The sequence below is a fragment of the Talpa occidentalis genome, unplaced genomic scaffold, assembly GCF_014898055.3.
Source record: "Talpa occidentalis isolate TD23 unplaced genomic scaffold, MPIMG_talOcc4v2.1 talOcc4.354, whole genome shotgun sequence".
NCBI lineage: Eukaryota > Metazoa > Chordata > Mammalia > Eulipotyphla > Talpidae > Talpa > Talpa occidentalis.
The window spans coordinates 150-24226 of NW_023603785.1; the positions used below are offsets into that span (position 1 = coordinate 150).

Below are 24077 nucleotides of genomic sequence, written 5' to 3' on the forward strand. Positions count from 1 at the left end.
GTGATGAAAGCCTTAGGAAAAAATGGATAATTTTACTATCCAAATATACTTGGGAATACTATTTTATATAGTAGTAAGAGAAACTGCCGATGAATATGCTTTTTATGGTTGCTATTGCCATATTTACTGAAGTTTATACCTAAATGTAACATTAGCTTTATGAAATTAGTGATTCCGAATCAAGTTATTTTAAATATTTTTATGCTGTAATGCTTGAATGTTTTAGATGTAACTTTGAAATGTTTAGAATTCTATACAGTGTTTTATGTGCTAAAATGTAGAGAAGGCTACAATGATAAGACAGCTTCTGTTTATACTAATCCTCTCAACCTTACCACTTCCCACCTCCAAAAAGGAAAATTGTGTCACTATTCAGAATAAGTATTCCTGATTTGAAAACTCTGAAGAATTAAACTGGAAAAGGTATTTTATTTGCTTATTTACCGCTCTGAGTTTACTTTACAATTTTGTATAATCAGTGTCATTAGAATTAAAAGGTAAATTGTACATTTGAATTGAAAATATGTATGAAATCTAGTGATTTACAAAAATGCCCTAGAAATAGATTTTAATCGCCATTGTTACATAATGAAATACCCTTTTAAATGCTTCAACTTTCAACAGCAAATACCACCAGAGAAATTAAGTTGCACTCATATATGTATTATAAGTATCAAACTATATCAAAGGAGGTCTTGTGCATTTCAAGTTAGCAAGGCTCCTTGTACTTTAAATATGTATGGAGACCTACTGTACAGTACTAGCATTGCCCCTTTAATCGGGGTATATTAATCTTATATTTATCCACCCAACCACAGACTGAGATATAGTGCCCCGAGGGTCCTTAAGTAGCTGCCAGTAAATTATTTTAATTGCTGTCTTAAAGTTAAGAAGTGTTGTAATTAATTAATCCAATGCTAAATAAAGGCTTTAGAATATTCCCAGAAAGTGTGGTTTCTTTTAAACTTTCAAACAGACTAATGTTGCCACTTGATACTACCCTAAATTACCAAGTGTCCTTACAAAGAAATTTGTGGGGTGCCACTGTCTCTAGGGCCAAAGAGCTAACCAGCTACTTAACCTGTGTTAAGTAGGCAGTTAGCACTTAGTAAGGTGCTTATTATTGTAGTGAGGTGCTACTCTGTTTAGTGTGAATGCCAAATAAATTATCAAGTGGGAACATCTGCCTCGAAAACTTGTGATTTGAAGACTGGCATGGGAACAGTTAATTTTTTAGTTTTACTATGTATAGAGAGTTGGAAAATGCTATTGCATGACAAGTCTGAAAAAACTTAAGGCCTTTTGTGTTTAATTGTATACCTCCTCAATTACAAAATAAGTAAAAATACAGGGTTTTATGCTTGCATGAAGTTTATTGATACTTTACGCCTGGTGGCCAACTCCACCTTGAACGTCGTCTCAAACAGAGTCATCTGGGGCATCTGTCGGAATAATACAAACAGTGAATTGTTTAAATAAAATCATGAAATCAACAGGTGAGAAGAATAGATCAGAAACAAGGCCTAGCCTCTTTTTCTGTTCTCATCAGTTACCTGTGCATTTGCACTAAAATATTTCATGCGGAAATAGCCATTTTGACAGTGCTACTAAAAGTCTACAGAGGGGGTGAACTGTACATAGCCCGAAGAGAGTTTGAGAACTGAATTGCTTCCCTTAAATATAGTAACTGTAGTAGTTAACTTTCTTTGAATGAAATGTAGCTTTAATCCATCAGTTCAGATTGAAATAATCACAAAAGTCTTAACTGAATCTGTTGGTGTAACACTGGCATTGTTAATTTTATCTTCCCTGCCTCCTCTGTTGACCTCCTGCTGACTTCTAATCCTTTTCTGTATGGCAAGCACTGGGATGTTATTCTTCTGACTTCCTATTGAACTTTAAGTTCAGCTATTTTTAGTATGCCGGGACTCTGAATCCATGTAGTTAAGTCCCCTTTCCGCCATCTGTGTTCCTTCTCTCCTGGCCGGCCTGTCTGGCTTACTTGCATGTCCCACATCACCCCCTGTGCTTTTTCCTGCCTGGGGTGCTGAGGACTCTTTTTGAGGATGAGCCTGTCTTATACTCTGGTATCACTTTATATCTGAGCCCGAATACCCTTTTCTCGTAAAGGAGGGTCTGCATCAGTACCTTTTTTCCTTCATGCTTTTCTTATTGTAACCTACTTTCTGGTCCGTCTTTCCCCCTCATCCACACTAAGGTGTGGGGTTTTGTTTTGCACACTGCTATACACTCGTGGGAGAAAGACTAGCACAGGACATGGCATTAAGTACTGGCTGAATGGAATATTTTTAAATGGAGTGAAACTGCCTGATATCTGTTAATGTGTTTTTAATCTGTTCACTCTTCTGTAAATATTCACTCTTAGGAGGGATCAAACTTATTAGACATATTAGATTATACTTCATGTATAATCTCTTATTACCTTGTTTACCATTTCTTCCCAGATCTCATATTTGTCTGTGCCCCTGCCTTATAAAGATTACATTCCCCATATGAAATTAAAAAAAAAAATCCCCTTTTACCATTTTTCATAGGACCAGACACAGAACCAAGTATGCAAAAGTGCTTGAGTTCATGGACTGGTTGGCTCGTGTTCTAGACACCGTGTCCTTGGTGTGACTTATGGTACAGTGCACAGCATGTGCATTTAATAATTGGTGGTAAGGAAGTGGGAGACAATAGCCACATCAGATTGAGTATCCCCCCAACTTACTGCGGATCTTACAGTTTTTAAACATATCCAATCTCCAGGTCAACATCAAAATCCTGAAAACTCAGGTCTGTTAGTCCCACATATATGGTAGGAAAATTTACCTACCCTTTTTAACTTTCTGCTCTGCGAACATGGGCACTAGTTACGGTAATTTCTCCAGCAATACCGTAACTTCCAAAGGGAGTACGTTTGTCACCAGATCCTGAACCTTTTTTGGCTACATCTTCTACTGGGAAAGCAACAGAAAGAAAAACTGGACTTTGTGGTCTGGGGACATCTTGTCCACTTGGAGGACTAGCATTCTGGGGATTTGGGGTCTGTTTCTGGAATTTCTGATCTGCAGGAACAGCAATGGGTACTTGTACTGCAGCATATCTCTTCAAGGCATCTGCTTGGGAAACAACAGCATGTCCAGGAAGAGGTTTCCAATCCTGTGCTTCCTGAACATTTGAGCCTACTAAAATAAAAGGTGGGGCACTGGTCTTCTTGCTGTCATCCATCATCACATAAGTTGGAGAAGTAACTTTCGGTGGAGGCTGCAGAAACTGTGGATCCTTAGGATTAGATAAATAGAGGGTTGCCTGGGGAAAAGGCCCAGGTGCAGGTGGCGGTGATGGGCGACTTTGTTGATTCATATCAGTTAGACAATAAAGGGTCCACATGTTAGAATATGGTGGTGGTTGTCCTGCTTCGCTTGCTGCTATTGCTAAAAAAAAAAAAAAAAAATTTGCAGGCATTAAAGGTTTGGTCTCTGTATCAGGCGCTATGCACAGAAATGTCTTTGTAAACATCTTTTACATATAAACAAACAGCTGTAGTAATATGTGCGATAAAGCATGCTATAGAGAGGGCTATGTAAATTGTGTTTGGTAATGTGAAAGATTCTCTACAGTGGGAGGGTGAGGACACTGTTGTGACAGCAAGCGGCGGGGACACTCAAGTTGTGGCAGAAGCAGCATTCTCATTCTAAGTAGCTGTTTCTAGGTACTCAGACTTCAGACATGGCTTCTGTAGGGTCCTCAGAGAGAGAATGGACAATCAACACTTCCGGCTTTACCCTCCCAACAATCAGTTGAAGTGTGTGCCAGCCACTGAAAAAGCTTTAATGCATCTGCATAGTGATTTTCTTTATTAGAGAAGTCTGCACTGGGTGTCATCTTTTGATCACATAATCAAAAATAGCTATTTATAAGCCAAGTGGCCATTCATAAGCACCATTATCTCCCTATTACTTGCACCACATGCAAAACATTACATAATTTGAGATCCCCAGAAAGCAATCCTTTTAGGCAGGGCTTAAAATGATCGGTCCTAAGCAGCAGTAAAAGTCTAGTTGGTCTCACAGGATTCCTTTAAGGAAAAGAAGGTCTAGGGGTGCCATCCATCTACCCACACCAAGAAACCTATAATGTCGAGTTTGATTTGCCTAATGAAGACAGTACTCTCCCGTAGAACTGAGTCCTGAAAGATGGGATGGTACAGAAAAGGTACAAGATGGAGGGGATGCACATCTTGGGCCATCTACAGACTTTCTCCCTCAGAAAATAACACTATGCACATGATTAAAATGCTGTGTTTTCAGTAGCTTCAGATAACTTTCAATTATTTTTCTTTAAAAGCTCATTAAAAAATCAGCCTAAGCCAGGTCTTTGGTTTTGTAGAGAGAGTTTGATAACACAGTCTCAGTTTTTGTTTTAACTTTCTGAAGCACTAAAAGGCTATTTGAGTACTTGAGAAGAGTGACTTAGTGTAGAAGTGCTGCTTCAGCCACAAACATAATGCCAGTCCCACAGGCTGTACTTCAGCACTGCCCTCGAGGCCTTTCAGCTGTGCAGAATCCCCATCACACTGCCAGACAGAATTTAATCTCTAAACACCTGCTTTGGCGACACTTCACCATTTTGGCTCTGGTAAGAGTCAAAGCTGAGAGAGTTCCTGTAAAAGGAATGAGGGAGGTTGGCTCATGCATGTCCCATCCATCTCTAAAAAGAGACGGACCCCTGTGCTTGACCAGACTAGGGCAGGAGAGGGGCAGACCAAATGCCATAATTAGATTGAGAGGGAGGTCAGATCTGTCTGCATCACAGGAAAGCACTGACAATACTCAGCAGCCGAGAAGGCAACTTGATTTGGGCACTGGGCAGGGCACCTGGTGGAGAGAAGCCAGTCATCAGAGCTGTGTCCATCATTCTTCAAGTGCCTGCCTGTCCTTTCTGCTGCTGCTACCGACCTGCTGCCCTGTGTGACAGAACTTCAACCTGCCCTGCCCTCTCCATCCAGCTATGAAGCTGCTCCCTCAGCTGCAGGAAGCGCCCTGGCAAGAAATCAGTGCTTGATCCAGCTCCCCAGACCTAGTTACAGAGCTCTCCTGACTCAGTGCGAAAGCAGAGTCAAACACACCACCATTTCTTTCATTTTTGTAATGCCACAGCCTATGTAAATGTGTTGCTGTAGTTTGATTTTACAATCACAAATGAGAAATTTCAAACCAACACCCTTCCAACTGGAATATTCAGATCACATACATATATTTTATAGCTGACAATAGGCTTTAATGTTTCACTGTACAGTATGTCTAACAATAACAAAATTGCTCAGTGACCAAACAGGTCAAGTTTGGGTGATGTCACTTTAAAATCACTCATCTCATAAGAGTAAAATCTTAAATACAACAACACCTTTAAATAGGTTTGGCATTTTCGAAACTTAAAGACTTGACCAACCTACATGCAGGGAGCCTACCTAGATGGTTACCCAAAACACAGATGTCAACTGAAATGTAATTTTTAATTTTTGTAAGCATTTAATTTTCTTACCTGGCTCCATCAAACCTTGTTCAGGTGCTTCTTCCTCATCTGGTTCGAATTCTGGATCAGAAAGACCTTCTGGAACAGGAGGGGTGGGGCCACTAGATGATCTTACAGATGCACCTGAGTATGCTGCTTCTGCAGCCTCCTCAGAGAGCACAGGACTGGCCTCCATCTCCTGGGGTGCAGAGAATTGCCATGACTCCTCCTGCCCAGTATAGTCAGGGCCTATGGCCATATCCATTTCAAGTTGCACAGATTTCTCAGAGCCTCCTGCATCCAGGAGTTGTGCAGGCTGACCTTGAGAGATGTCAGTGAGCATAACTCTTGCTATTTCCTCCTCCTGCACACTCTCCTGTGAAATTATTGTAGAACCTACAGATTTTTCAGATATGACTGAGGCTTTTTTGCCTGATACAGGTTTGGAGCTAATTGGTGATTGCCCATTTTCGTTAGGACCCGAAACATCAGCAGCAGAAGGGCTATCTATTTGTCCTGGTATCTGCTGGACATAAACAACTCCTTCAGTCACAGGCTCATCTTTATAGATAGATGATATATGAACAGTTGATGTAACCTCAACATCAGCCTGCAAAGAGACCTTAGGAGCGAGATCATAAGCAGGAGGTTCTTGTTCATCCTGCAAGGGGGACGAGAAAGCCGTTGATAGTTCACTGTCTTTAGGTTTAGAACCTACATCTACATAAACAGATGCTTGGCTCAGCACCTCCTCCGAAACAGTAGGCATACTTGTTGCCACATCCACCATTAAAATTTCAGACTGATTAGAATGAATAGATGAAACGTTACCTAACATCTGAGCAGCAAACTGAGCTGGGTCAGCTGGGACATAGGCAAACTCTGGTGAAACAGCTGCTGGAGGTGGTGATGAGGGTGGGGTGGACTCCTTAGGGGTGGAAGATTTTGAAGGACCACGAACTGCTTCAATTGTCTCCTCAGATGCTGAGAACTCAGAATGAACTGATGGGAACTGAGTGGTTTTGTTGCTAAATATTGGTCCAGTTATATTGTCCTCCTCTGTGTATGTGGATTTTTCCATTCGTGTAGGTTCCTGGGAAACTGTAGACGTTCCTTCTGATTCTTTCACATATTCTGATTTCTTCTCTTGTGTCGTTCCTTCTGCCCACCTCTCTACTGAAAGAGCCAGATGGGTTAATAAGCATATATTCCTCCAAAAAAGAATTTTTTTTAAAAAGCAGTAATAGGTTGAATACACATCTCGATAAACTCATCATAAGTTAAATATATCGAGAGTCAAAAAAACAGACTGGGAGCTGCAGCTCGCTGCTACCACCCAATGTAACCAGACAATACTATACTACAGGTTGTACTGAATGGATTGCTTTTGTTATAGAGCAACCCCGATATTAAACGGGTTCCTGGCTGTGGGTCCTCACCCGCGCGCTTTAAAGGGACTTATGAATACTCTACTACAGACACACGCAAAAGGGTTAATAAAAGGTTTATTTACAAGAGAAAAAGAAATAAGGAAAATGTACAACTCAGGGAGAAAATAGGGAAATAAAGTCTTTAATGCATCCTACCCGATCCGACGACCTGGAAACCCCAAAGTCACTCTCAGAGCTAGACGGACGCCGCGAGCTGGCCGAGGGCCCCAAAATGGAGAGAGCCCCCAAAGCCCACGTGTCTGCCTTTTGTATCCACCTGGCTGCTTAACCCCACCCTCAGGTCCCAGCCACCTTCCCTTTGGTGGTGATGGGATTTGGAGTTCCCAGTGTCTTTGGCTTTGACCTGGGGTGGGGGTGGAGTCCACAAAGCCTGTATGGAATTTGCTTTGGGGCAGCCTTTTCCCCCTAACACTGGGGTGGGGGTGGAGTCCACAAAGCCTGTATGGAATTAGCTTTGGGACTGCCTTTTCCCCCTAACACTTTCACACCATCTTAAAAGCCAAAAAATTTTAAGTCAAGCCATTGTAAGTCACGGACTGCCTGTTCTGCTTTATTTTCTAGCACCTTTGATTTAGTATGGGTAATAAAACTTTCCTGTCCTTAGGTTTATTCAAGACTCAGCTCATTTCCTTAGTAACTCTGAGTAGTGACATCTGACAATCAGATACCATCTTCAGCTGATCAGCACAGATCATAACTCGGCCTAGAAACAAGGAAGCTGAAAACCTCCATAGAGAAAACTCTTAATCCAAACACACAAAACTGAGGGAGCAGGTAGGGGAAGATTTCAATCTGTGCAATAGATTATCCAATCCAACTAGTGTTAGAACAACTTAGTAGTGAAACAAATCCTGTTATATTAATGAAGGCATTGCTCAATTTAAGAAAATTGGTATACAAAGTTTAATGAATTGGAAAACTAGGGGACTACAGGATATTTTTACATTAGGAAATGCCAGATAACCTAACAGTGGTAGCACCCGCCGAGAGAGGTATGATAATGCAGTGAAAGCAGAAAGAGATCTCTGGAACCGCAGTGTGAAATCAGTGACTCCTGGTTTGGAAAGTCAAGACAGCTAATGACGCACAGAAACTCTTAGTGCTGGGAAATTACTGTAGAGTCATGTACTGGACTCTGCATTCTGCTTGTCACCCTCACACCTGTCTAATCGCCTTAGTCGTTACCCATCACAAGTTTTCACATCCGTTTACTGAGGATTTTCTCTCAGGAAAACATTTCCCTAATATAATGAAATCTGCAGGAAAAGTAGAAATTGCTTTGCAAGAATGTGTTTGGTTCAAGTCAAAATTTTGGAGACGTGTTCACAGGCTCAGCTGTTTATCAGAGAATATTTCTCTATGGTATCTCTCTGTGCAATGGCTGATTTCTTGTAAATTCAAGTAAGATGCCAATACACTGGAGTTCTTGTGCTGTGTTTGAGACACTGTCCTGGGCAGTCACTGTTGAGGACATAAAGATTATTAGGACCTCATAAAGTTTATGTTCGATAGTGGGGGTGAACTAGATATATATGTTATAGGTAAAAAAGTACCTAATGGTGGTCCTAAAAAAGAGCTATAGAAGTTCAGGAGTAATGGGAGCCGCGCTACTCATGTCGTCTGACAAAAGTCCGGGCATGGGGCAGATTTCTGAAAAATCAGGAATCTCGTTAGCTGACTCCAAGATTCTCCTCATTTGTTTATGGCTAGTCTCTACCATTGCTAAAAATACGCATTTAAAAGTAAAACTGCAAATGCTTTTTGAGCAATTAATGAATAACTAATTTGATGGCAAATGACACTGCATGATACAAATATTACATTTTTTATAAAATTAGTCTTTCTCTGCCAAAAGGCAGTCAACATTTGGCCTTACATTAACAAGTCAAAAAACTTCTGGGAACAAAAGGCTGTAAACATCCCTTGGCCAAGTCTTTAATATGGAGATGTGGTCCTTTGAGGCAAGAGCTAATTGGAGAAGGAAATTCCATTACTTTAAAGATAGCAGTTGGGTGGCAGACGTGATCCATGCTCCAAGTGTAAGAACATTCCTGATGAGCCAGGAGGCGCCATAGCTAACTCCTGCTAAATTCTTCCTGTTTGTTTAGGGCTGATTCCTCTGGAGGTGACAATTGGTATGGTAGCTGTTAGAGTATGCATTCAAGAATAAGTCAACAGCAATTTTATGACTGGTAGAGCTAAAACAATATAAATAATAATTTCTAAATAAAAGCCTTCTGTTTTTTACTTTAATCAATTAGTTGTATGTTGGTCTAAACTTCATAGGTTAGTTAGAGATAATCTTTGTTTCCCTTCCCCCAGGTAACTTCCTGCCCTTTGTTTCCCTCAGCCCATAGTTAATCGTTCACCATGACAAACTTAGAAATGTTAATTGTAGACACATACACTTTTTGCCAGTAATACAATAACTGTTAAATTGTGTAAAGTAAATAACTATTTTGAAAACATTTGTTTAGCATCTGTGCCTTCTTTAAGACAAAAAATAATAAATGTTACACCTCTGCCGGAAGGCAAACAGACCCTTGGCGGCTCCTGAAAAGGGACATGTGATAATTGTTATCTTCCTACCTTGTGCTTGTGTACTCACAATTTGCTTAGTATAAATAAAGGACTGCTGAGACCCTCAGTAGGATGATGTCAGCACCCTGATCAAGTGTCTGCGTCTCCTCATTCCCTCTCCCCCTTCCCTTACTATTTTTCTCTACAATTGCGCCGACGCCTTCCCATCCTTCAGGAACCCCTGACACCCAGACTGCTGCGGCTGGCTCGCAACACAGGAGGAAAATACTCTATCTGAAAGGAATAAAGGAAGGTTTATTTAGAAAAGCCTGGCTTTATACTTAGGGTAGAGAAAGCTGGGCGGGAGGTGGGGGGAGGAATCACATAACAAATGAAGATAATCCACAAAATCATCATTTTCTTGCATCATCAGAGAGCTGAGGTCACAAGGTAATCAAGTAACCTGATTTTCAAAGAGGAACTAGCCCCTCATGGAGAGAAGAGTCACAAGAATTCTCCGTAGCAGCTCGGTAAGGGGAGGCCTCTGCCATCCTTGCTGGAAAGACATCAGTTAAAATCTAAACATTCTGGTAAAGGCCAAATGGGGCTAGGATGTCCATCTGACCTAGACTGAGAGTCCAAACACACAGGAATGTTGCTCCCTCACAAGCATTTTTCTGCGGGCCTCACATGAAAAAGGGAAGCGGGGTAGAAACTCAGAGTGAGACATCACGTAGCAACACCAGTCAGAGGTCTCCTACCACTGGGGATGAAGCAGGAACCACTGGCTCAGGACTGACCAGACACAAGGCAGAGTGCCTGACCAGCAGGAAATGTAGGATAGCTCCACCCCAAGACCCAGATGCACAGGGCCAACCTAGTCTTGAGGCAGGTCTAGAAGGGCAGAGACAGCCCTGACCCAAACACCAGCCTAACACTAAGTAGCCTTTAGGTGAGGGGGCAAGAGTGTAGAGAGAAATGTCCTTTGAGGCCAGGCTGGTGGGGAAGGTTCAAAACTAGAGGGAAACACCCTTGGCATCCTAGACCCACCTTAGCAGCCCACTGCTAGAAAAATTTGAGGCCTATAGAGCAGTGAAGGTAAAATTAGGCTTAACAAAAGCCAAACCCAACCCCTGACTAGATAAACCTACCCCACACACACCCCAGTTCAAGGCTTCTCTAACTATTTCCCCCAGATGATATGAAATCCCCCAACCAATGATTTATTTACCATGAGAGGTGTCAAGGGATTATTGCAATCCTGGGACCTATCTGATTCATTGCTTACATGACAGGATTTTGGCAGCTTTCTTATAAACCTTTTTAAAACTTAATGAAATGCTTGCTTTGGTACAAATTAATCCCCACCCTGCCTAGATAAATGCATAATACCCATCTCTGTTTAGGGAATCAGTATGGCTTACTTAAAAAAAAACCTCAGGAAAGTAGAGAATAATAGCACTAGTCCCTCATGAAATTTAGTATGCATAAGCCTGAAGTAGCTATATGCCCTGTATGTTTAATAAGAGTGGATAGCCACAAGTATGTTTAACCAACAATAAAAGACATAAAAATAGAATTTGGTGTGAGAAATAAAGGCAACATTTATTAAGAGTATATGAGTAAATAATTCAAGGTGAGATTTAAAGATACATGTAATAGGAAATGAAGCTCGACTCCAGGTTAGCAGGAGTTCCTGACAGTAATTACTTTTAGGTGGCCCAGCTAAGGATGTCCAGGGTTAGTTAAAAAGTTTTGCAGTCATTCACTTGGGAATCGAGATGGGGTAGGCCTTCTTGACTCTTCAAAGAGGTGGCTGGTTCTTGCCACTGATGAAAGCCAAGATAGGGCTGATACTGGAAACTGGACTCAATTAGGCTTAGGAAGATGAAAAGTGACAGTGGTGTTGAGATCCCATTTGCCACTCTGCAGGAGAAAGCACTGCTCTCTTCACTGAGCAGTGAAGAGATGAGAATTAGCACAATCTGGGCTTCAGGTTCCACACGAGAAGGTGACAGGCAGGGAGAAGTAAAATAATGGGATATTATGGGAAAGACAGTTGTAATTCCTCTTTAACTCTGAGTTCAAGAATTTAAGGTTTCTCCAGAAAGATCCTATAGAATGTGACTTTAGCGTGGAAAGAGCATGAATCCTGCTACTAGGAGGAGCTAGGTATAGATCCTAGCCCTATCAATTAAAATTTGGAAGCCTTGGAGTTTTTAATCACTCCTAAGCATATTGTTCGAGTAAAATTGCAGTAACATCACCTATGATAAAATTATAAAGTTGTCATAACTGACAAAATATATTTTGAGTGCCTAGGACAACATATTACTCCATAAAGTCCATTCCCTCCTTTTTCTAGCATATACTAAGAGGTAGAAATTAAGATGTATCCTAACTCTTTGGCCTGAAAATATCATCTGAATTCATACTATCCCCTGAATTAATGATTCATTTGGATTAATGAATTCTTATGAGAAGATTGAGAAGTATGGCAACTTTCACTGATTCATGTGATAGTGAGATCTGATTAATAAATTTTAGGAAAAGAAAGGATTCAAGAAAGAGTTTCCATAGCATGATCTGCTTTGGAAATAGGTACATGTGGGTGAAATGCTTCCATAGCACATGTGGGTGAAAGGCCTCCATAGCACCAGGGAAATCTAGATCCTAGGATCTAGAAAGTTGGAGAAATGATGAGAGATAACAGAGAAGTGCGAAAAGTTTGATTTTTCTTCTTCTTCCCTCCTCACTACCTGACTGCATGAGATTTTAAAGGTACTGGGGATATTGATAAACACTACTGACCCTATGGTGAGACCTACAAAAACGGGACTTGTTTTAGAAAAAAAAAATCCCAGAATGTTCAAAACAAATGATATGTACAAGGATATACTTATTCCCTTGCTTTCCATGCATGTGGGCAGCTCAGTAGTAATGCCACTAGGCAGCAAACTAGCCATTTGGGAAATAACTTTAGAGTTACAGAATTCTTGTGAGCATTTTTATGAAACACATCTTTCACTTGATGTCCAGGAGATGAGTACTACCAATGGCAGCTAGCTCTTGCCCACATCACCAAGTTCTAATAACTGGTGCTATCTTTAGACTGAATCTAGCCTTACTAGAATAAGGAACAACTGACTTAGTCCCTAAGAATGGTTCATTTCCCCATATTTAAATTATTGAAAGCCTGAGTGAGCCTCAGTCCTTGGGTCCAACAGACAGAATATGTAGGTTATTGTAGATGCTACCATCTGTATTTAAAACTGGGATCTATGTAAGGGAAGTTCTACTTAGAGGAAAGAGAAGATACCACCTGTTATACCTATATTTTTATTGTAGAGAGCTGAACTATCTTGCAGCCAAATTTACCCAGCGCTCCCACAGGAACAGCAGCTGGGGAATTAAAGTATTCAGAAGGCAGGAGGATGTCACTCGGGGGAGGAAATGCCCTACCAAGTGGGAGCCTTATAGTGTGTGTATATCCCCAGATAGTCCCTCTTTAGCCCAGGGTGATGCTTTTCTGGATATAGGTAGACCCATGCAGACTTTGTAATAGGACCTAAGTTAATGGATACTGTTTGTCCATTAAGAAACCATTTAGGCGCCTCCCCTGGCTGCAAAGCTGCCCACAGCTTCTGCAGCGTCGGTTCGATCCCCGGCCACCAGTGAGGGTCCCACATGGCGTGCAGACCTCTTCTGCCGTGCCCACTGCTCCCCTCAGCAGTGTATTTTGTCAGTCTGCCAGTTCTGTTCCCTGCTCTGGCTCTGGTGAATTCTCTCACCCTCCCGCGCTTCTGACTGTATCCAGTGCTTGTATAAATAAATAAATAAATCTTTAATTAAAAAAAAAACATTTAGGCATTTATGATAACAACAAAAGACAGAAAGACAAATGAATCAAGTTGATATTAGTGACACTAAACTCTATGTGTAGACACACCTTCATGCTATGTTCCCATCACCCTGGTAAACTAGAACAAGTAATGTTCCTTTCTATTCCATTCCTAAATAGCAATATATTTCTACAGTCAAACTGTGAGCTTACTTTTAGGATTATCTCCATGCTATGTCCATTTTCTTTCTTTTTTTTTTATTAAAGATTTATTTATTTACTCATGCAAGAGCTGGGCCAGCGATGCAGAGGGTGACAGGACTCACCAGAGGCAGAGTGGGGAACAGGCAGACTGACTGAAATACACTGCTGAGGGGAGAGCAGGCGAGACAGGAGAGGTCTGCTGCACCATGTGGGTTTCTCCCCGGCCAGTCGGGGATGGAACTTGTGCTTCAGAGGCTGTGGATTGCTTCATAGTGCGGTGCTTAACCCCTTGCACCAACAGGAAGGCCCTTTGCCCATTTTCTTGATGCCTATAGTTACTAGCGAAAAACAGCAGCAGTACTTCCTCCCCTTCAAAACTCCCCTTCAGACTGCTTCATTAGTTTGCTATGTGAATGTTGAACCCTAAGATTGAAAGACATTAACCTAGCTAGTTCCAAATCGACATTAGTTTAGTCACTTGCTAAATTGAGTGCTGTCTAAATTCTCCAGTAAACAATCTCAAAAGCTACCAGCTAGTTACCTTCTATCATAAAGATTCACTGCCTTTATCACCATTCTCAAACATAGAAAGCCTGCACACACACTCCCAGCCCTCTCAAACCGAGCCCCCAGAAGAGTGATGCAAGTACATACAAAGGCCCCTAACAACTCCAACTGCTGGGAAACCAGGCTCACAGGAGGGGCAAAGTTCCTGCCCTTGTCTGTATATTCTCCTGGTAGAAAGCAAATCCCAGACTTGTTTCCCACGATGAGCTGAGAATGCCATCAAGGCCCTGCAGGAAAGCAGCCAGACTACATAATAAAATATGCCTGAGCCAGGGCTGCTCACACTCCTGCCCCAGGAAATGCTGGCTCTTGCTAGTCCTTATGTGGCTTTCTGTTTGGGGTGGCTTTTTCACTGCAGATCCAACCCTCAAGATTTTTACATTTTCCTAGGTCCTACTCCTGATGTCTTCCTATCTGGGCTATGTTATTTATTAACATTGCCAGAGAGATAGTATGAAAGCTCACTGATCTTTCCTTTTCTTTCTCTGTGATCATTCCAAAACATTGGTGAATGCAACAAGAAATATTTCTTTTGCACATTGGCCACGAGTCTCTATTTTCTCCTCAAAATTCTGTCAAAAGCTTATTCTTACCATTTTTAGACATGTAACTGTGCTTGGGATCTGACCATTGTATCTTCTTTTACTTAACAGTGATCCTTCCAACTTTTCATCATGCAAATTTTCCTTTTCTCATTTCTCCCCTCTAACCTTTTTCATTGCTTCTCTATCAACTCAGTTTCACATAATGCAGGCATTTATGTGTAAAAGGTAACTTTTACATAAATGACAGCCTTGTGTCATAGAGATAGGCCATGAAAAAAATTCTCCATAATAGACAAAGTCTCCGGAACAAAATAGATGGTGACACCTAATTAATTCCCTGTCCTAAGACCTGGACAGCAGCTAAACAATCGCTGGGGATGGGGAGAGGAAGATGCTTAAACTTTTCTTCATAAAAACTCTTCCAAGAACACTGCTTATATAATTCTTGTAAGTAATGTACCTCAGTATAGCTTGATTCTTTATTTCTATGAAATTCAATTCTCTTAAGGTTCACTGTAGTTCTCTAAAGACAGAGCATATTGGAAAGGTTTGCACCAGTTTGCGCACACAGTTCTACCAAATGGTTTGCAAAACATGAATGTCCCTTTTTTTTCCTCCTTTTTTAAGACTTGGAATTCCTCAAAATATCAGTCTCTAGATTTTTAAAAAACTGATTAATAATGAGTAAAGCATAAATGTGATTTAAACATCAATGTGATTTTTAAAAAAAATATTTGTAGGCATCATTCTTATGTTTGAATGTATTAGTAATGATATAATTTATAATTAGCATTCCTAAAAATCTAATACCACTTAGAGTACTTACTTTTAATCTGATGAAATTGTTTAACCAGATCTTTTATGTCCAGAGTATTATTCCCTGAAGAAGTAAATACAGGAAATCAGATACATAAAATTCCCAATTAAAATTCTTTTTAAAACAACAAATAAATAATCTAAAGGGATAACAAACCTTCTCTAAACACAATAAGTTCTTTAAAATAAACTGCTGCAAACTGGGTGATGTTTGGTGGATTGGTTTTGAGAACAGCTCTGCTAACTCCCTCCAGCAGAGTCTTGAGGCCATAAGGTACGACAAGTCTGGGCTTTGAAGAAATCATTTTTGCAGGATGTCTAATCTCAACTATAATGAGGAAAAAAACAGTCTTATAAATATTATGTTATCATTTATTATGTGTTAACTACAGTTTCTTGGGACAAATCTACTAGAATTTTTAGCTTTGATTCAAATCTCTAGGCATTTACTCTAGTAAAATGGGATAAATCTTTATCATAGTTTAAAAAGATGAGCAAGCTAGTCCTATTGTTATAGGACAGTCTCTTCTGCAGCTTTTCTTCTTCCTGCTCAGCTCCACCCTCCCTTGGGTGGGGCAGGGAACCTCCCCCTTTCCTGGGGACCACCCTGTTACAAAATTAAAGAAGTAGATCTATTCAAGAAAACGCGAAGAGGAGGCGGAGCAACATGGCGGCGAGGAGACGCTGCGAGTAAGATCTCCCATTAAAAAAAAGTTAATAGGGAGGAAAAGCGGCAGGTCCCAGTGAGAACTGGGACAGGGAAGATAAACAGGTGACGCCAGCAAACTGCCCGAAGAAGAAAGTGGCCATAAAAGAGGACTAGAAGGGAGGAAAGCGCAGAACCCTGCTCCCCTCCCCCACCCACAGAGTCGGCACTCTCCGACCCGCAGAGAGGAGGAAAAAACAAACTAAAACGACCAACAAGAACAAACTACGCATCAAGCGGGACTGGGAGTGGAAAGGAACTATCTCAGCCACCACACCCCGTGAATGGGAGCTGCGGAGAACCCTGCAGGATTCGCCGTGGCGGTGAGCGAATTAGAGAACAACAGAGACCCCCCGGAGACCTGCACACAGCCCCGGGCAGGCCGGTAAGCTTGCGCGGAAAAGCGGCGCGCTTGAAAAGTAACGCGGATCGCGGCTGCCCAGGTCCCCGCGCCTGTGACCTAGGCTTGCGGGGAGACGCGTGGGGACCCTCACTGAGGTGAAAGCCCCTCACAGAGTAATCAGGAACCAGGCACCCAGGCACGGGAGCTGGGTGCAAAAGACTCCATTTTTGCAGACACTGAACTGGGCTACAGCCTGAGTCCTGGACCTGAGGGCTTTGGAACTGAGACCCGGGGCACGAAATTCGGGGCGTGGGTTCTCCACGACGGTGGGGCACAAGGCATTCACAGCACCCCAAAGCCGTTGAGGTTTACCCTACCATTCCCGCTCTGTTCCCTGTCCCAAGGGGTGGAAAAATCAGCTCCCCAAGGGCTCTAGGAGAGATCTCTGGCGCCACCTAGCGACTTGAAAACGGCAGAAGGCTCCTGAAGGACCCAGTGTCCAGCTGGGAAGTTAGCCCACGCCAGGCCCCTTCTGGCCTGCAGTCCAAACCCAGAGGGGGAGCGGGAACCCACCGCCGGGGCAGACCAAGCGCACAGGGGAGTGTGTCCCCACATCGGCATTTTAGAACAGGGACCTTTCTTCAGTAAAGACTGCTTGAAACAGACAGATGGCCCCTGGAGGAGCTAAAGGGGAGCGGAGAAGCTCACCCAAGATGCCGGCCAGTCCCAGCAACACAGCGTCCCAATGCATACCACAAATTAGAAAACAGACAGTAAGGAGTAGAAGAACCACACGCAACCTAACAACTCCCCAGGAAAAAAGCACACCACAAAAAGAAAACCACCCCTCAGATTGCAACGACAGTAACTTGGAAGAACTTCTGAGCCTTCCAGAAAGAGAATTTAAAATTGCCGTGATTAAAAAACTGACAGAAGTCATAAAGGAAAACAATGATAAGGGAAAAATAATCAACGATCAGAAGAATGCAATTGAGTCCCTAGAGAGGGAAAACAATGGTCAGAAGAATGAAATTGACTCCCTAAAGAGGGAAGTAAAAGAAATGCAGGAGATCAAAGAATTAATGGAGAAACTAAAGAACTCTGGGAAAAGCAATGAAAGCAGACTAGATTAAATGGAAGAACGAATAAGTACCCTATTAAAGAAGTAGATGGGAAGAGCCCTACAAGGAATCTGAGATAATAGCAACTATAAAAAAAATGAAAAGCCAACCAAAAAACCCATTTATTTCTGTAAAATTCAGTCAATATTATATGCAGTGATATTTCTCTATTTTCAAACAGCATCCTTTCAAACTACGTGGCTTTATGCTCATTCATCAAAAGTTATTAAGCAGTGTTTCTACAGGAATCTTTTCTCTAATATTTCTAAATATATCATCATTTGACCATCTTTATACATTTTTTTTTTTTAAATTTGCTGTTAACATTTTTTTTTTTTTTTAATTTCTAGAGGCATGTCTTATTTATTTATTTATTTGTTGGTTTGTTTGGTTTATACATGCACTGTACAGTCAGATTCAGCCAGAGCGAGCAGAGCAGCAGCGAAGTACACTGCTCTGCGGCATGTGACCCTCCTTCCTTGCAGAGGCTGCAGGCAGCTTCGCAACCCATCAACGCTGCGCCACCTAGGCCCTAATTTGCTGTTAACATTAAAGTAGGTGTTATTTGTTGTATTATGACACACACACTGTATGCACTTCTTTCCACTTACCCTCCCCTAACTGCTGCCCTAATTTTTCCCTCTCCCCGGATTCTCTTGACTTTCCTGATTTTAAGTGTTACCAAGAGGATGGTATTATAGCCTGTGATTCTCAGAGCTACAGAGATTGCCATCTGAAATTGTTTCTTTGGTTTGTGTATGGAGAGAAGTGAGGGGTGGTCTGTGTGAAGAAAGAGGTGGGTGTGTGTGAATGGAGAGAGAGAGGGTGTGTATGTGTGTGTGTGTAGAAAGAGATTTGAGAGGGCTTACAAATATCTACAAAGAACAAAATTAAATATTTAAGGAAATCAGTGGCAAGGGGAAAGGATGGGAGGAAAAACATGATGATGCTGCAATTAAGGTTAATATTTCAATACAAGCCACAGGTTCTTCACTTTGATAGAAATGAGGTATCAAATCAGCTCCTGAGCTACCAAGCAACCATCACAAAATAGGTAACAGTGGTTAAATGATTCAGTTTTCTGAGATAAAAAAACAAATGAGTTGCTTGGGAGAATCACAGCTATTCTGGACAAGGAGACCCAGGAGAAATTTCTCCTATGGGTCCTCATAAAGAGGAGGATAGTGTGATCTAATGAACCATATCCTCAACAACAATCCTACAGTAAATAGAGTAACGAGTTTCTTGGGGCTAAGTTGCAGAGTTTAGCTACAGCAATTATACCAAGGGACAATCTCTAATAAAAAGCAACGAATGTATCACAAAATGCTGAATATTTAAAAACACATTTCATCTTCCCAAAGGCCAGGAAAAATGAATCTGTGTTGACCAAAGCAGATCCTTTGAGAATATAATTAAGTCTATTGAATTCCTTAATGAAGACTTACTTTCAGTGTATCATCAACAGACACTTTACGATATTAAACCATCTTTAAAATAGTGCAGAGTTGACAGGGCAAAATGCTAAATGTAAAGGGACATAGGTAGTGATTATATGTATGATACACATAGGTTATCTACTTGCCTATATACCCAAACGTGTGTTTTCTACCCCCGTGAAATTATAAGTACAATATACCGATTATGTGTATGATACATACCTAGTAGAGTGGTGTGTGTGTGTGTGCGTTTTACTTATACATACATTATATACTTTGTATAACTTTTTTAAGTGCAACCTTTCAACCCCAGTGAGAATAGAAAGGTCGTTTTCAAAGTGGTTTACCAGTAGCTGTGATGGAGCAAAGGAAACACCATTTCTGCAGGCAGCAGATGGTGTTACCATGGGGATAGCTGCCCTGCAGTTATCCCCAAGTTCTAATCCTCAACCTGGGCAGTTGCAACCCAGCCCCCCCACCCCCACATTTCGTGAAGGTGCGGGGTCCTAGTGCCCCAGGATCAGGAATGCAGAGAATCCTACAAGGCCGTCCCAAAGAGCTGGCCTGAGTGGGTTGGGAAACACTGACACCACACGTGACTACATCAGTGACTAAAGCCACAAATACAGACGCTGAATTGCCTAAAAGTTACAGCTTAATATGTCTCCTCAAATCTCCCCTTCAGAGAACACGTGTCGAAAACCAACACACTTTACAACCGCCCCGCCCCGCGCCTAACCGTAGCTTCCACGGCCCCTCTGGGGCCCGGGGAACGCGCAAGGACAACCGTGCCTCGGGCAGAGGCGGCCTCTGGGGCTTCCGAGCTCCGGGAAACGGAGCGGGCCCGCACCCCTCACGCCCTCAAGACCCAGGCTGGGGTCTCGGGTCCCCGCGCTGTGTCTGGGCTCATTTTCTTGGCGTTTGGTTTGCTTTGTTTGGTGGGGAGGGCAGTACACTGTGGGAGGGCGAAGGCGTCCGCAAGCTGCGGACTAGGGCCGGGGGGCAGGAGGGCGGGCGGGGCGCAGGAGCAGCGGCCCGGCCCCCGGAGCTCGCCAGAGCCGCGCTGGCCTCCGCCCCCGGGCCTCCCACTCCGGGGCAGCCGTACTCCTGCCAGGCACTAGAGGCGCCGTCCACTGAGCCTGACTGCCGCCGGGGCCGCAGCACAAGGCCTTCTCTCCGGACTCGCCCCACCTTCTTTCCCGCTTCACTCGTAGGAGCTTCCTCGCTACCCCCTTGCCGGCGGCTCCTGAGGGAGAGGGCGCTCCCGGGGGTCCCTTTATACCCTCCGGCGACGTCAGGGCTTGCGTCACAAAGACCCGCCCGCTCACGGCAGGCTCTGGATGATCACGGAAGTAGGCGGGGCCTTCGCCCCAGCCAATGGGAAGCCGAAAGGGACAAAGGCTGGAATTCCGCGCCTGGAAGGCGTGCTTTGCCTATTCCGGGGAAGGCAAACCCGGAAAAGAAGGAAACTGGGTGTTTCCGAAGGGCCAGGAGTCTGGGTGTAGGTCAAGGCTACGGCCTGTGGTCAATCAGTCGAAAATAAGCGCTTGTTTCGAAGGAGGACGAGCGTTATGACAGTTCTTAATTTTGCTGTCACCGCCACTGCTTTCCACAAGCTCCTTTCCTCCCCACAAATCCGTTACTCTGGAATCATCTTTCCTAAGAAAGATTTCTGCCACTATGTACACAACATAAGTATGAAGAGAATGAATGATTTTAGGCAACAGTACTTTTCCTCTTGAGACACTCGCCTGCGGGAAGAGAATTGACGTCAGTCCTGAAGTTCCCGTTTCTGTAATTAGGGCTTGCAGTAACACCTCAGATACAATTTAACAGCCCTGTCAAATCACAGTGTCAGTAACAGGTTCCAGGTCGTCCAGTACTGTGTTTAACCTCTGCTTAGATTTACCAAAGGAATGTCGGCTCATTTTAAAAATACCCACTCCTTGCTCTTTCACCTATTCCGCCTAACATATTTGGGCTAGGCATTAAGTAACACCATAATCCTGATTATCAGATTACAAGCAGTTTTCATTGTAACCCATTTTCTAATGTTTAAAAAGCAACAAGAACCACTGACTTAATTGTAAATCAATTTGCTAGTCATACCGGGGCACTTATCTGATAAAATCTTTTTTTTTTAATTTAGAAAAAATAGCACTTCCTGAGCACTTCACAATGATTTCATGTTACAGCCAGTCTAAATATATGCAGAAAACAGTCTTTTCTGGGGATAGTAATCCAAAAATTTTAAATTGTTACTGTCCATTTATATGGCATGCAAGTTCCATCTTCTCATGGAGACATTTTTAAAACGCAAAAGATTTATACCACATGTAGAGAAACCAGAGTATAAGAGACTATATTTTCAAGATTAAAGGAGAAATGCACTTTAGATTGATTATAGGCCAGTGGTAGGTCTGTCCTTCCTCAGAGATCCCAGCCCCACCCAGAGTAGGATAAAATTGAGATGAGGCCATTTGATTTATAACACATGTAACTTTTCAGTTTGTAACACATTTTTTTCTTATTTTTTTCTTACATCATTGTAGTCCCCACAGTTCTACCACCATATCACCCGTGAACCACATTTTCTCTCATGTTCTTCCCTCCCCTGGATAACACATTTAACTTAATCAAAGGTGTAATGTAACTGAGACCCATTTATGGTGTCTTTTGAAATTAGAGACATTTATGTTTGTGAAGTCCAAACTCAGTGTATCATCTCAAGTAACCTAATTACGGGTTAGGAATTGTGAAGAATATGTAACTCAGAAGGCAAGCCTTTACTCTTTCCACAATTCTTCATGACTTATTTGTCCCAGTCCTTCTGACATGCAAATTGTTAGTGAAAACTTTTAATCAAAAAGTATTAAATCATTTGCTGATTTCTTGAACTCTCAATGTTTTAATGTGGTTTTACAATCACCTTGTCCTTATGTTGTTACTAGGAATCTAACCAAAATTGAAATCTATCTTGTTAGTTACTGTTCTCTGCCCTTATCCCCATCCTTACCTCTTATCTTGGACGTGGATAAATGTCCAAGGTTCTTGGTGTGAGCTCTGCACGCCTCCATCCCTCATCCCATGATTCTCACTTGACTCTAGAGAATAGGAATGATTACTCATGCCGTTTGTTACCTCTGTGCCTTTTTTGCTTGTTTGTTTATACATGCACTGGGTACAGTCAGAAGCGCGGGAGGGTGAGAGAATTCACCAGAGCCAGAGCGGGGAGCAGAGCAGGCAGAAGGACCGAAGTACACTGCTGAGGGGAGCAGCGGGCGGCAGGAGAGGTCTGCGCGCCATGTGGGACCCTCCTCCGGTGGCCGGGGAGCAGCCGGGGATCGAACCGGGGTCGCAGAGGCCTCGGGCAGCTTCACAACCCAGCGCTCAACCACTGCACCACCGGGGAGGCCCACCTCTGTGCCTTTACTCAACAGATACATGGCATGGGATATCCTTCTAGTTATCATTTTCACCTGAATCTATGCTTTTTAAAAACTCAGCAAGCTCTAAAACCCATTAGAAAAGCCAATGGGTTAGAAGCATTTTCTTGGCAACCCCACAATATACCTTGAGCACAAGCTTGCTCTGTAGAATTGACTCTTCTCTCAGACTTACTAACTTTACTAAGATGATAACCTAGGACAGTGTTTCTCTAACTTAGACCACCTGCATTAGAATAATCCTAATGATTAAATGGTGTCCCAAGCCCTACCTAGAACCTACTAGAATCTGAGTAGGGCAAATCTGAAAAAGACTAAAATTGAAAACCTCTGGCCTATAGAAGGAGAAATGAAGAGTAACTCAGAGATCACATGGGTTTTAGAATGTTGCTTCTATTTCATACCCAGTCAACTAGGTTTATTTCCACAGAGTTTATACCTCTGCTAGTTTTTATAGGAAAGCTAAGTTCACTGTGTACTGGGTGATTTTTGCACACTTTACTAAAGGGGCACATCTTTTTATGGACCAATTTTCATTCTTTTGTTCTTCCAGTTCTTTTTCTGTATTTCCTCTTAGCTTCTTTTTGACATTTTTATTGAGATACCATTAGTTTACAACACTGTATATGATTTAAAGGAATAGGATCACCCCTTTTGGGTGTATGCTACCTTTTACCATACATCTTCTTGGGACAATGTGGGCTTCATTTTTTTCTACAAAACATACCACCACCAAGGATAAAAAAAAAAAAAAGAATACCAAACAGTACATCCTAAATGCATAAATATATGTCTTTGTAGGTACAAAGCTATTTTTGAATTTTTACCACCACAATTTGCTTAAAGAAGCAATAAACTAGATTTTATACAACAGGGAAAATATATGTGAGTATATACACACATACACATATGTGTATTTAAAAATCAGATATGGATTGCCCTTTAATTTTAGTTGGCAGAAATATAAAAGTGCAAATTCTCTAAATAATTGACTCACACAATATGTGACAATAAATCTAATTTTCTGTGACATCTGAAAGTAACAATTCTATACTCAGTTCAGTACTTATGTGTCATGTGCTAAAATAAAAAAAAAAAAAACCTAACCTAGAAGATAAAATCTTCAGTATAATAACCACAAAGGTGACTATTACATTATTATTAGACCATGCCTCCATGTGTGTTGATGTATAAAAATTGTGCTGAGTACATAAAATATATATTAGATAGTTCTCTCATCATAGGCACAATCTAATACAAAAACATATTTATCACTTATAAATGAAAAGATCCATTTGAGAGCTTCCAATATAGGAAAGGGGAAGAATGAGTGACGTCAACATAAAAAGGCACACGTGGATGCAAATAATCCTGCTTATATGATTATTTTCTTCAGCAGAGGGGGTAAAGAGCATTTTACACCAAGCGAAATTACCAGGCAGACTACAGTAGTTCACAGGCTTTATAAGTCATGGCACGCAGGCCAGGTAATTTTTAAGAATTCTTAACTCAAAATAGACTTGGATTTCAGTCAACCTGATAGTATCCTTGCATCGTG

General features: G+C 42.0%; 1 protein-coding gene across 4 annotated transcripts; it reads right to left on the reverse strand.

Annotated features, from left to right (window-relative positions):
- Nucleotides 1-1404: 1404 nt before the first annotated feature.
- Nucleotides 1405-20361, reverse strand: LOC119256641 (calcium-binding tyrosine phosphorylation-regulated protein-like). 4 transcript variants are annotated; one of them, XM_037524422.2, is made up of 6 exons: nucleotides 20265-20361; nucleotides 15622-15792; nucleotides 15475-15528; nucleotides 5551-6696; nucleotides 2840-3440; nucleotides 1405-1442 (listed from the first exon to the last, which is right to left on the reverse strand). In XM_037524422.2, the coding sequence occupies exons 2-5, from the start codon at nucleotides 15767-15769 to the stop codon at nucleotides 2845-2847; spliced, it is 1944 nt and encodes a 647-aa protein (XP_037380319.1). In that variant the 5' UTR covers nucleotides 15770-15792; nucleotides 20265-20361; the 3' UTR covers nucleotides 1405-1442; nucleotides 2840-2844. The 4 variants fall into 4 exon arrangements, with proteins under 4 accessions (XP_037380319.1, XP_037380322.1, XP_037380321.1 ...); XM_037524425.2 differs by having other exon boundaries at nucleotides 6352-6696; nucleotides 20265-20357; XM_037524424.2 differs by lacking the exon at nucleotides 20265-20361 and adding an exon at nucleotides 20179-20199.
- Nucleotides 20362-24077: the final 3716 nt, after the last annotated feature.

Bases quoted from the DNA above. Each gene is read 5' to 3' on its own strand.
- LOC119256641 (XM_037524422.2), bottom strand. From the start codon at position 15,769: ATGATTTCTTCAAAGCCCAGACTTGTCGTACCTTATGGCCTCAAGACT. The intron at 6,697-15,474 runs GTAAGTACTCTA...TGGCTCTTTCAG, and splicing joins ACAATTTCATCAGATTAAAA to TAGAGAGGTGGGCAGAAGGA. The intron at 3,441-5,550 runs GTAAGAAAATTA...TTTTTTTTTTAG, and splicing joins ACAAGGTTTGATGGAGCCAG to CAATAGCAGCAAGCGAAGCA.